This window comes from Convolutriloba macropyga, chromosome 12 (assembly GCF_964194025.1).
Source record: "Convolutriloba macropyga chromosome 12, txConMacr16.3, whole genome shotgun sequence".
NCBI classification, from domain to species: Eukaryota; Metazoa; Xenacoelomorpha; order Acoela; family Convolutidae; genus Convolutriloba; species Convolutriloba macropyga.
Window position 1 is genome coordinate 39,553,279 of NC_134479.1, and position 14,371 is coordinate 39,567,649.

A 14,371-nucleotide genomic window follows, 5' to 3' on the forward strand; every position below is an offset into this window, starting at 1 on the left:
CAGCGAGGCATGGGAGATCTGATGGAAAAGTTGCATGAGAGTGAGGGTCTCGACGAAACATCTAAAGAAATTTTGAAAATTCTAATTACAGAAAATGCCGCGAAAAATGCACAAATTGCGCAATTAATGGAAAACCAGTGTATATCCAAAAAAGGTTGAGCAGATACGGTCTGGCATTGAAAGTGGACGCTGAAGCCAAACAATTGAAAGTGACCACTAAGAACTCGGCACCACTTGTTCAAATCCAGTCCTCGTTATCTTGAACTTAATTCGACTAAGGATATTGATGAGTTACAGCCAATTGCTAAGAAAATGGATCAAGCATTGAACAGATTTTCAATGAATGTCCACTCAAATCAAAGACAAGCAAGCTGAATGGATACAAATTCAATGCAAATAAATCGAAACATTTTCAGCACGCCTGTTTCAAAGTTATCAAAACCACCACATTTTACGCCTGGAACCCCATTTTCAACTAAGATGCCGTCTCTCAAACGTGTGCGCGAATCCGTTGAAGAACATGAGTACAGAAATAAGCTCCTGGAGGATCTTAAAAGTAGGAGAGCAAATAAAGACGAGCTGTTGGACTTTGTTATGTCTCATAAGTGATTCACCTAATGCCAAAGAGACCTTTCTGGATAGTATAGAGAAACAGCTGTTTCGGATTGATGAGGACAGCGAAGATTATGTCACCTAATAATTCAGCTAATGGGTTAATCAAATGCACCAAATATGTATCTGCATCAAATTGGCAGAAATTTTTACATTTAAACACTAAATAGATTAAAAAACATTATGAAGAATTAGAGGCACTAATCTTTTGTTTTGAGTCTCCGCCTTCCATAATCTATTTAACAGAATCTTGGCTAGCAAATGAAGATGATCCAAACTTTTTCAGACAAACTAACTATAATACTTGCTTGTCAAAATCAAGGTTTGGCAGGGGTGGTGGTGTTATGATTCAAGTAAGAGACAAAGTAAGCTTGATTGAATAGCTGAATTGTGGTTTTGCTGAAAGTTTTTTTTACCTCATCTAAAAATTGGAGATTTGAAGATCGCTTTGTTAGTAGTGCATAATCAAGCAACATTTTATCTTTGAACTAGATAATACATTAGAAAACCTTAGCGCTCGTTAAAAAAGAATAATTTTCTGTGGAAACTTCAACATAAACGTACTAGATACTAAAGACTCACATCGTCATATCTATCAACACTAAGATCAAATGGTTTTGAAATAAGTTTTCTTAAACCAACCCGCATCAGCCAAAATACTGAGGTTGTTTGGATAATTTTTTCATGAAAAGCTTAAAGGTTCAAAAGCCTTTTGTAATGGATAGTCAAAGTTATTGTGATCATCTTCCCACAGTGCTGCAATTTGAAAACATTAATGGAATCAGTTTATCACAAACTTGATTTCGTGATACGAGTTCCTTTGAAATTCCCTAATAAAAAGGCTCTTTTTATTGAAACTTTCTCTGAGTCACTAGCCACAATAAAACAAGAAGTTGTAGACGATGTTGACATTGCTTTTGAGAAGTTTGAAATTGCTTTTAAGCAAGTATTTGAAAGGTTTGCTCCTTTATCGAATTCCAAAGGAAAATAGGACTGGAAAACCAATTTGGTTTGATAAAACATTGAAAAATTTGATTTGAAAAAGAAATCAGTTGCACAATTCGTTGAAAAAGGACAAAAAGAACCGCGGCAAATTAGACAAATTTAAACCGCTACGTACAAAAGTAGAGAAAACATTCAAAGCAAAAAAGAAACATTACTATGAACAAAAATTTATAAATGAGCTCAAGGGTGTTACTTCTAAAAAGACTAACAATCATTCGTTGTCTAACCACTTAGCAGTTGCAAATGAGTTGAGCTTTTTTGTAAATATAGGGCCAAATCTCAAAGATGCAATTCCAAAAGAGGTCTTTGTCAGTCACCGGGTTAATTGCTTACAAAACTAATTGGGACGAAATCATTAAAGTCATTAACGACCTAAAGGAGAAATCATCTTCAAGAATTGATGATATAAGTACTAATTTGATTGAAGGAAACTAAATCCCTTACATGCAAGCATCTTGTTTATCTTACAGACGCTTCTTTTAAATATGGTAAATTCCCAAGCGTATTAAAACGAACAAAAATAGTGCCACTGCATAAGACGGGAGCAACAGAAGACGTAACAATTACAGACAAATTTCCATGCTCATTGTATGGAGTAATATATTTGAACGTATCATGTATAATCGAATTTAAACATACTTCGAAGCATTCGATTTTTTTAAATCCTAATCAGTTGGGTTGTCGAAAAAAAAAACATAGCACAATTGATGCCATTGCAAAGTTGACCAAAACCATTTGTGAAAATTGCTATTTGTAAGTTGTCACCTTTTTTATTGACTTTGATACGATTGACCACGAAATCCTGTTAATAAAACTTGATTAATATGACATATGAGGTGTTTGCTTTAAATGGATTTAAAATTTTTTATCACAGAGACAGCATTGTGTTTCGTTCAATAATTGTAACTCCTATTAGAAGAAATTAAACTGTGGAGTTCTACAAGGCTCAATTCCTGGCCCATTGTTTTTTTTGATTTACTTACATAATTGACCTTCCAGGCGTATGCCAATTCTGCAAAACTGTTCTTTTTGCAGACGATACAAACCTCATAGAGATACTCATAGGAAATATTGATTTTCATTTAATACAAAAAGACTTAGTCAATACAGAGAAGTGGCTCAATGCAAATAGGCTTTCACTAAACGCTAAGAAAAGTTGTCAAATGAGTATTAAAATACGTAACAATGCCTCTAATTCCAATAGGCTTTGTGATTTTAAATTAAATTCTGTTAGTTTACCTGAATCAGAAAGCTGCAAATATCTTGATGTACATATAGATAAAAAACTCAAATTCACGACGCACATTGACGAAATAAAAAAAATTGTCTGTTCAAAGCGCAACTGTATCAAAGTTAGGGCATTATATTTTATTGCAATACTAAACATCAAATATTAAACCAATGATTCAATACGGCATTTGGGTATATGGATGTGTTAATTACAGCATCCTTGAACCCCTAGTTTTTTTTTAAAAAAAGTTTTGGAGTAATTGTGTTCCTGAAGTACACAGAAAGTGTCGCCCAATTTTTGGAAAAAAATAAGATCATATCTTCATGATTTGCTTGAAAGAGAGTTACTAAAATTTGTGAGAAAATCAGTAAATGAAATGCATACTGGCACTTATCTCAATGATTTGTTGTCTTCTGTATCGCGATCAACCCATTTGGCAAAAAGTTCAATGAAATGGTTGTTAAAAATATCAAGATGTAAACAAAAAATGAACAGAATTCACTGAGATACAGAGGTGCCAAGCTATTTAATCTTTTAATGGAAAGAAATGTTCTACCACCCAATTTTGATCAGCTCTCTGGTTTCTCGTATGTCAATTTGGTGCATAAAATTTTGGGATAACTTCATTTTATCAAATACTTTGTTAACAAAAACTGTTTTCTCTTAATCGATTTGCCATGTTCACATTTTGAAGTTGTTTAATAATGGAAAAAACTATCACACAACGCTTTACCGTGCTGTAGCCGGAGTTTCCTAAAGGGGTTAAAATTTTGGTCAAAATTTGAAAATTCGTTTAACTTTGATGAGATTTTTGGTTAGAATTTATAATTCTTTGCAATCTTTTAGTTTCATTTTTTGATTTTTTACATCTCTTGATAGGCAATGTCCAGTGATCCTGTTGGATCCGTTAATTGCCCTCTCTGAGATTTTTGCATTTTTCTGTGTAGCCCAATGATAACTTGAAGCTTTCTGATGTTATGTAATGTTATAGCTTTGATGTTCATTTATACTCAGAGGAATTAACTATCTCTCTCTCTCTCTCTCTCTCTCTCTCTCTCTCTCTCTTTCTCTCTCTACCTCTCTCTCTATATATATATATATATATATATAAATATATATATATAAATATATATATATATATATATATATATATATATATATATATATATCTGTCTGTCTCTCTCTCATTTGCTTAGTGGTCTTTAAATAGTCACATCAAAACGTGAAAATTTTATTTTGAGCTGTGAATTGTTTGAAAACAAAGCAAAGACTTCTTCATTAATCAAAATTGTGAAATGTTTTTGCACTATTTTCAGTGAAAATGCCATACAAATAATGAGAACAGTGAGCTAGAGACAATTGCAATCCTAACTGATAACTTTGCTGCCTAAACTAAACGTTGCTGCATCTAAACGGACGTGTAACCATCACCGACTTTTATTAAGATTTAGAGAAACTTAGGAAGAAATATAACAAAGATTTGAAATGAATATCTATCGAACACTCTTCATGAAGTCTTTGAAATTATCCAGAAATTGCTAGTACTAAAATACTTGTAACTCTTATAGGTGCCGCGGCTACTAGTATTCATTTGAGTGATTCAACATGATTTGTGCCGTTAAACCTCAAAAAGTCTCAATTTTTGCATATGTTGTTCTGGTATGATATCCATGTGGGGTTCTTAGATTGATCTTGATTACAACAACTTACTGGGAAGTTCAAGACCCCAGTTGGAATGGCGGGATTTGTCAGACAGTCTTTCAGTCCCACTAGAATCAGCGGGAAAAAATGAATGCAAGTTTTCTGGTGGGATTACGGGAAGTAGTAACTTTGCGCAATTTTACCTTGAAAAAATTACTGGGATCCAATTCACCAATGTGTAAAATTTTTTATTGAGATATAGTTTCCATAAGCAATCAATATTTCCGATTCTATAATTTATGTTATTTAACCATATTAAACCTCCGAATTTAAGAGAAATTTTTCAGTTGCTTGTGGAATAATTCTTTAGTGTTACAAGAAATGAGAAAAAATAGTACCATCGAAAGCGAAAATTCTTAGTAAAATTGTTTCAAGTTTTGCTGTGGAATCTTACAAATGGTCTTCAAAGTTTTTCAAAATGTAATTGCCCCGAGCAAAATCGATCATGCCAGACAAATAGTTACATATCAATTTGCAAGGACACAGTTATTGACGATTTGTCAGTTTTCTGAAGTGCTTTGTTCTTCAAATTTCCAAAAAAAAAAATTGAACTTCGTTTTTTTTTGGTTTTTTAATGAATTAGATGGCCATTTTGCAGAACTTAACAAATAAATGTCCAGTTTCCATGGATGTTCGTTTCATGTTGCTGCGGATGTTCGTTTCATGTTACTACTTTTGTAGTCAGCAACCTGAGGGTTGTCTAAGCTCAATTTCTTTGAAAGGAAGAGTTTGATCACGCTCAGTTCCGAAGATGGTTTAAAGTAAAAAACTGGTTTTAATAACTGAGACGAAAAAAACGTACTTAGCTTTTGTGGCACCACAGTGAAACAAGGGGCGTCATCAACATCTTGGTATCAGAGTTATGAAAGGAAATGTTTTAGATTTCAGATGAATACCTCACAACCTCCATAGAAACTGTGAGACTATACAATTTTTTGCCAACCCTAAAACTTTTGTTATTATGTCAGCTGCCACAGCTTATTTAAGACTTGGAACAAATGTCTATCACAACAATCTTTGCGGAAACATTGAGATTATCCAATATTTTACGAATACTAAAACTCTTGTTACAACTGTAGCTGCTGCGGCTACTAGATTCAGAATTCAGTCTAGCTCTTCAACATATTTGCTCCGCTGAACCTCGGAAATTCTTATTTTTTTATATAAAGCTCTGCTATGAAATCCCAGTGGGTTTTCTATTTTGACCCCCGTTGACAAAAATTTACTGGGAAGGCAAGATAGCAGGAATTGTGAACAATCTTTCAGTGCCGCTTTAATCAGATGGATAAATAACTGACTGGAATTTTTATGGTTGTGGTACAGGTCATAATAACTTTGCACAACTTGCCCGGGTTTTCTGCTAAAATCACCGAACCTCAATATACGGCGTAGTTGTTTTCTCAATAATCATACAAAATAGAGCTTACCGACACCATTTAAACTTTTCGCACGAGAAAAAATTCTTTCAGAAGACAAAAACTCGGTTTTTGTATTTTTATAAATTTTTTTAACCAAAATGATTATTATCATTTTAAGAACAATTTTCTGTAGTGGTTTCTCATTGGTTTTTATATCGTCCGGTTCTCTTTTGTCGCGTTTACTCTAAAAAGTTTTTGATATTCCGACTTTCTTCTCGTTGCTGTTCTCTTTTGATAAATCTTTGAATAGTCTCTTTGCCGCAAAGTTTGACAAAAAGTTTGTATTTGATTTTTTTTTAAAATTAAGTTCTTAAGAATATGGGTTTTAGTAGGAAAAGAAATATTATGCTATCGTGATCCTTTTCAATTAGATTTTTTGGTGTGCCTAACAGATCATTTTTCGATAATTGATCTCATGACAGCAATTATCTAATTATTTTTCTACTCTTTTTACTGTTAACTCGAAGCCGATTTTAATTTATACCATTATCTATATAACTTCATCGAGCGTAAACTTTTGTAGTCAGCAGCCTGAGGGTTGTCTAAGCTCAATTTCTTTGAAAGGAAGAGTTTGATCACGCTCAGTTCCGCCGAAGATGGTTTAAAGTAAAAAACTGGTTTTAATAACTGAGACGAAAAAAACGTACTTAGCTTTTGTGGCACCACAGTGAAACAAGGGGCGTCATCAACATCTTGGTATCAGAGTTATGAAAGGAAATGTTTTAGATTTCAGATGAATACCTCACAACCTCCATAGAAACTGTGAGACTATACAATTTTTTGCCAACCCTAAAACTTTTGTTATTATGTCAGCTGCCACAGCTTATTTAAGACTTGGAACAAATGTCTATCGCAACAATCTTTGCGGAAACATTGAGATTATCAAATATTTTACGAATACTAATACTCTTGTTACAACTGTAGCTGCTGCGGCTACTAGATTCAGAATTCAGTCTAGCTCTTCAACATGTTTGCTCCGCTGAACCTCGGAAATTCTTATTTTTTTTATATAAAGCTCTGCTATGAAATCCCAGTGGGTTTTCTAGTTTGACCCCCGTTGACAAAAATTTACTGGGAAAGGCAAGATAGCAGGAGTTGTGGACAATCTTTCAGTGCCGCTTTAATCAGATGGATAAATAACTGACTGGAATTTTTGTGGTTGTGGTTCAGGTCATAATAACTTTGCGCAACTTGCCCGGATTTTCTGCTAAAATCACCGAACCTCAATATACGGCGTAGTTGTTTTCTCAATAATCATACAAAATAGAGCTTACCGACACCATTTAAACTTTTCGCACGAGAAAAAATTCTATTAGAAGACAAAAACTCGGTTTTTGTATTTTTATAAATTTTTTTAACCAAAATGAACATTATCATTTCAAGAACAATTTTCCAGTTGTTTTTCTAATAGAGCTTTAATTTTACAAAAGCAGTGAAAATAATGCCATAAAAATTGAAAGTTTCTTTTTTAAATTTATCTTGTAAATTATCAGTGGGTCCAAAAAAACTTTCTTCAGAAATATTTCAAAAGAAATTGCCCCAAGTAAAAACCATCATGCTGGACAAGTAAGTACACATCATTTTCTGAGGTCAAATTCGTTGACGTTGACCTCAGTGTTTTTTGAAGTGCTTTGTTCTTGTTTAGTGCTTTCTTCAAATTGCAATTATATTTTATTGAATTTCAGTTTTTTTTGGATTTTCAAAGAACGAGTTGCTTTCATATGATCATTTTGTAGAGCATAACAATAAATGCTCAGTTTCCAAGAAACATTGTTCTATTCTCGTAAAACTCACTTAACTCACCATAAGGTCCACCTCTGTCTTCTTATGTATTCTTATAGCAAAAAAAGTATCGCCAGTTGAAAATTTTTCCAACAAAGAACAAATGAAATAATCGTTTTTATCGTTTCTGATCGGTATTTTTAGAGGAACACGGCCAAAGGTCTGACGTGTTTTGTGCTTTGTTGATCATTTTTTGGCAAAGGAAGTGTATCATACCACGATGTATTCACATCGGAAATTTTTCTTTATTATCTTCAATTTACAAAAATATGATGAGATTATTGATAAATAAAGCTTCACAGAGTTTCGTAGGTATATAAAAAAAATTTCCAAGCATAAGAAGGAATACAACTGGGAAAGTTCTACTTAGAGATCAGAAGTCAATGAAAAGCCGAATTTCTCACATTTACGTTTTAAAATCGATTCAACATACACAATATTGTTTCCTGATAGCTTAATTTTAAAAAAATAAAGAAAAAAGCACCTTAAGAATTTCAACGCCTTCACCTCAAATCTTGCCTAAGTTAATAAACATAAAAAGCCGTAGATTTAGCGGTAGCTTTCTGCAAGGTTTGTCATTCATAGCGATTGATTTTTTTCACCGCTCTCAACGCATTCAATACCATTCTTACTTCTTTGAACTGCGAAAAACTTCAGAAACGGTAGTTTCTTAAATAAACTATTAAGAAAGACAGTCCCGTAAAAGCGGCAGGATCCTAAATGAACGGTCAAAAACAATAATCATTTCCTAAATTTATCGATCAAATAACGATTGAAATTAATCAAAGACGATTGTTTACTAAAATTACCGGCCAAAAGCGCTCAAAGACAATCAAAAACGGTCATTACCCACAGCCGGGGATGCGTCTCAACAGGGGATGATATCGTGATGCTTTCCATTTAGATTTGGGCATTTCTGACCGATCAATTACAGAATTTTCAGAAACATTTGTTTTTTTTTTCGTAATTAATTGACCTCAAAACTGCGGTTCTAATTTTTTTACAGTTCTCAAAACAGCAGTTCTGCATTTCTTATTTTTCTGCTATTTTTTACTGTTTGCCGGAAGACAATTTTAAATTAAACTATTATCAGTTTAATTTTTACGAGCCTAAACTTTGAAGTCGGCACTATGATAGTTGTTTGATATAAGTTTCCTTAAATTGAAGAGTTGATTTACGCTCAGCTTCGAAAATGACTCAAATATCATAAACTGGCATACATAACTGAGAAGAAAAATACTGTGCTTAGCTTTTTGGCACCATGCTGTAAATCACGTTTCAATTTATTGGGAATTAAAGATATGAATTGGAGTGATGCTTACTCACAAATCTATATTGCCATAAAGACAACCAGCCTTGCTTTCAATGACCAAAAGTACTTGGAGAACGCAATTCAATTTCATCCAACAGGTGGAGTGATTGATGCATGATGTCCTATCTGACTAATTTCAGATTCTTCGGGCTCTTTTATGATTGCAACCCCCACCCCCCGCTTAATACATATGAATTCCACCCGGAACGTGCCAAATCTTTACATAATGATTTACCAAGTAATGGCACATGCGCTGTAACTAGGGGTGGACAACATTTTTTTGTTTTTTGTTTTTTTTTTGGGGGGGGGGGGGTTGGTTAATAGGAAAGAATTCAATTTTTTCTCTCTTGTTTTTTTAAATATTTTAATGATGAATCGATTCTATATAGGATCTTGAAAATGCTATGACAGGGGTTTCTTGTTTTCCATCAAACTTAGTTTTGTATTACTGTCCTTTTGTAATCTGAAGGTGTGTTAACAAAAAGTAATTTTCCTCCTAGGATAATTGAAAACTTCCAATGAAAAACTTGGTTAGTTTGAAATATTCGAACTGATACCGTTTTTTGCCAAAGATTCTTTGAAAAACTCGGGTTGATGAAGATCTAGTTGATTGAGCAGTTTCTTCGTTGCTAAAATATTGTAAGAGTGCTAAAATATTGCTAAAATATTGGAAGTTGTGGATGAAAACTCAACGAGTGTTTTTGGAATCAAAATCGATTTTTAGAAAACGTTATAGAATATTATGCTTTATAATTAAATGTTTTTGTTCTACAGGAAAACCTTGTATACGATGTGAACGGTGTCAAACCAGGCCTGGCTCTCATCATAAACAACGTCCAGTTTAGACACCTGGAGGAGAAAAACGAACGGCATGGCTCAGATGAAGATTACAAGGCGTTGACTAAACTTTTCAGGTAAAACTATAGCTGCGACTAGTTATGAAAAAGAAAAATTCAAGAAAGTAATATAATGCTGTGCGATAATACAATATAAATTGCTGATGAATATTCTAAGTACCCTACTTCTCCCCACCTTGGTCAGGTAAGAAAAAAATATGTAAAATATAAGTTTTTAAAAGCAAAGATATTATCCACACAAATTTCTTTAGATTTATCGAGTAGGCTCTTTCCATTAGCGTATAGTGACCAGATTTTTGGAAATAGTTTATAAAACAAGGCAATGGCTGTTTAAGGCCCAATAAGAAAATTTTTGGAGCATTAACGGAAAAATGTTTCAGTCAACTTTCATAAGATAAATGATCTAACTAACGACGATAATGACCTAACGATAAAAATTGAGCCTTGCAAAATTTCATGCAAGATGTAATAAAATTTTATGGGAATATACAATATACAAGACTGCGCAAGATTGATTAGGCTGAATCAGTGACCAAAATAACGATTTTTATCTGCATAGAAAATAGAAGTGAAGCTGAAAGTAGCTTTTAAATGAAGCCTGCCAAAAGAGTAAATAGATGAATAAAATAACACTTAGTAATATTCTTCTGAAATGTAATTTTAGAACACCAGGTTAGACGTCATATAGATTGAAAAAAATTGCACGCAGGCTGTTACGTAAGGTAATTGAAAAGATTGTCGAAAGCAGTAAATTGCGGTAGCCATTTGTTAAATAAAGACTTTTATTTAAGACTTTAACAATTTTCTAAATTGAGTATCATCATCAAAAATAATTGTTCTGACAAGATTTGTTCCGCAGTTTTTGATGTTTTTCCCTGTTTGAATTATCAGGAACTGCTAGACTTCACCACCCAGGTTCTTTCAGTACAGTAGTTCTTATTCGGTATCATAACAACTGCTGCATAAGTTATTTTCTCTGATTAATAATATGATCATTTCAGAATATAGTATAAACAAAATAAATTTCCAGACCGTCATTTTCTCGCCAATTTAAATCTGGTTGTACTGTAATTTGAAAACATTAGACACCTCCATTTCTATTCTGAGACAACATTAAAAAATAGAAATTAAAAACAAATTCTTTTTTTGTTTTCTGCTGATGAATCTTTTTCTTTAGATACTTTCTGAACAGAAGGAATTGTATTAAAACCAAAAAAATTTGCTTCAAGTCAAGAAAACGGTTTACAAATTTATGAATAGATTTCTAAATAGTTATTACAAACTGTCCCATCAAAACTGATGAACCTAATTTTTAATCGAACACACTAAATAATAGCATCTCGCAGATACTATTTAATACGGCTGAGAAAGCAAAATTTGTTATTCTAAACATCTCATAATAATTGAAAATTCGAGTCTACGGGATTCATGGAATTGCGAAATTACAACTTGGAGGTAATAAAGTTTTGAGTGGGGGTTTCCAATAAGTAATTCACACTAGGTGCCTTTCAATTGATCTTATTTCTCCCCTTGAACAATTTTCAGATTATAAGAAAGCCGACTGCAATCAAAATTTCTTGGCAATAAAATAGCAGTAAGCGAGCATTTGAACTTAATATTTTTTAACAAGAAGGCTCGTTAATGTGCGTTTGCAACATATGTTCCGACCCGAGCTCATCTACATTTTTGACTTAATTGTCATCCAAATGAAGAGAAAACAAAAATAGAAGTTTAAGTATAAAAAATCATTTAACAAACCTTACTACTAATTGAATTACATAATGCGATGCCTCATTACAGCGCTCACGAGATCTGCCATTAAAAAAAACTACGAGAAAAACGACAAACAACAAAATAAGCAAAAACAAAAAAAAAATTTCACTGCAAAAACCCACTATCTAAATTTAAAAGCATCTAGTAACAACGTCAAAATGCGATCAGATAAAACCTTAACTACACAAATTTATATTTTCCTAACTATGCAGCAGATGGATGTTTTCCTTAATGAGACTAGGTAACAAGTCGACAAAGAGAAGAAAAAATGAGGTTAAATTCAAAAATCAATGAAAAAGTAAAGTTTCAAAAGTCTATAAAAACTTTAGCCTATAGCGAATGTCCTTAGAGAAACAGAAAAAGAAACGCAAATAAACAACTCACAAAACTTTTATGAGAACGCATATCGTCCAACAAACAAAACATCAGTTACGACATAATATCAAATGACATGTTAACTTTCAAAATTCAAGGAATTGGATGGGACCTCTCAATTACAAGTATAAGCTACAAGTTGACGAAGAGAACAAAAAATTGAAAAGTATGAAAACCTTTGAAAAGGTACAATATCTTTAATTTTAAGACAATTCTCTTTAACTGATTGCTTTGGGTAACGTCATTCAATGAACTTACAATTGCAGGCTAATAAGACCGGTCAGCATTTTACGGCTACCTAAGAAATAAAAAAAGGGCAAAAACAGCAATTTCAAAAAAATTAGGCGGGAAAAGTGTCGAAGCCATTAGAGAATGAACTTTTCAGTATTTTTTTTCTATTTTTATTTATTTTTTAACAGCAATGGGATTGTTTTTATTGTTACAAGTTGACCGGAAAAACAACAAATATGAACAAACATATTAAAACCACGATGTTCTTCAGAAAACACCTAGTTCCAAAGCCAAACGGAACAAATTAAATACGCTCAAATCAACCTCGATGGGGAGACAATCATCTTTGAATCATAGGTGATCAATAAATCAACACAATAGTTGTATGACAATACCTTAAAATCAAGAAATTTGAGCGAAAACCCGTAGTGTCAACGACAAAAAATTCAATAGCTTTAACGGAAAATTCAATAAATTTAAAAAATCAACAAATTTCAAAAGCTTTAAATACACAAATTTATACCTCGACGTGACAACAAGTACGTTTTTCAATCATAAGTAACCAGTATTTTATTACAACATGGCCTTGACTCAGAGAAAACAACAAATACATGCAAAGTCCAAGAATTCAGAAAATAAGTGCGAGAAGAAAGTGTCGAAGCCATTTGAACAATAAACTTTTCTCTGAAAACTTCTTCTACAATCCATTGAACGGCTTCTCAAAGGGAACTATCGATATTAGGATAATGTGATTAGATTTCAAAAGGAACCAAATTTTTGAACAAAAATGTCCAAAATTAAAAAAAAAATTATGAAAGCTCGTGCATCGAAGTCTGAAATCCAACAATTAGAAGTTAAAACCCTGCTTAGACAAAATTTTGTTGCCGTACGAACTAAAAAGTGTTCTCTCATTACTGAGACTGACTTAGAAGTCACGAAAATGAGAATAAGATTGATTAATGTTCAAAAGTTTTTTCAAAATTTTTTTTAAAGACTTAACAGACATTAAAATCAATAGTTTTCAACGGAAATCAATAATTGCTCCGGTTTTGCCTCGATGTGAGTACACGTTTTTGTTGTTGCATGTGTGATCAAAAAGACATCACAATTAGTCTAATGACTTTGAGAACAACAACAATAAGAGGCAAAAACCAAAAATTCTGTAGAAAAGTGCGAGAAGAAAAAGTTGAAGCCCTTTAAACCATAAGTTATTTTTCTGAAAATTTTATCTATGACCTATTGAAAGCTTTTGCTAGAGCAATGGGTGCCAATATTTTTAGGATAACGTGATAAGATTTCAAAAGGAACCAAAGTACGAAATGTCCAAAACTTAAAAAAAAAATTGAAATCTTATGTCATTGAAGTCATATAACCAACAGTTAGAAGATGAAACTGCTAGCTAACGAGTTTACTTTTGGTTGCAATAGGAAGTAGTGACGTCCTGTCATTACTGAGACTGGCTTACAGTTCAATAAAAAAAGTTATGATTGGTTAATATTAAAAAAAAGTTTGAAAATTTTTTTTCAAAGTGTTAACAGCCATTAGCTGTCCACTCAAAGCACTAGATAGGTTAACTTATGGATCAATACGAAACAAAATGCACTTTTAGTCAACAAGTTTATGCCAAAGGATTGCAAAAATTTCGTAAAACCCTAAAACAATCAAAATTTCAATTGAAATTGCGAGAACTGAGAGTAGAGTCCAATAATAAATATGAGCATTTCCTTGAAAACGATTTTTTTTTATTGGGCTTCACTCGATAGTAAATGAGGTTTGTTTTTATCGGAACCTCGATATGAAAAGTGACTAACCTCTAGGTGACTTGAAAACACACAAAAATTATCCAAAAATTTTCAAAAAAAAAGCTCTAAAAAAGAATTCGATTTTTTTTATAGTAAACGTCCCTATGGGACCAGAACTAGTCTTTATATATTCTGTTGTCTATTAGAAACACTAAATTGATCAATTTTGTGGAGTGAAATTTAGTTTTGAATTAAAATTTTCATAGAAAAAGTGTTAATTCTAACAAAAATTACGGTGAAAGTGAACAAAAGTGAGCCAAATATCCCGTGTT

At 32.6% G+C, this 14,371-nt stretch overlaps 1 protein-coding gene across 1 annotated transcript in view; it reads left to right on the top strand.

The window, feature by feature from the left end:
- LOC142350495 (uncharacterized) overlaps nucleotides 1-14,371 on the top strand; it is a 71,153-nt gene that overhangs the window by 53,830 nt on the left and 2,952 nt on the right. Inside the window, exon 5 of the mRNA XM_075402345.1 lies at nucleotides 9,836-9,975. Within this exon, the coding sequence (XP_075258460.1) occupies nucleotides 9,836-9,975 (140 nt within the window). The remainder of the gene's footprint in view (nucleotides 1-9,835; nucleotides 9,976-14,371) is intronic.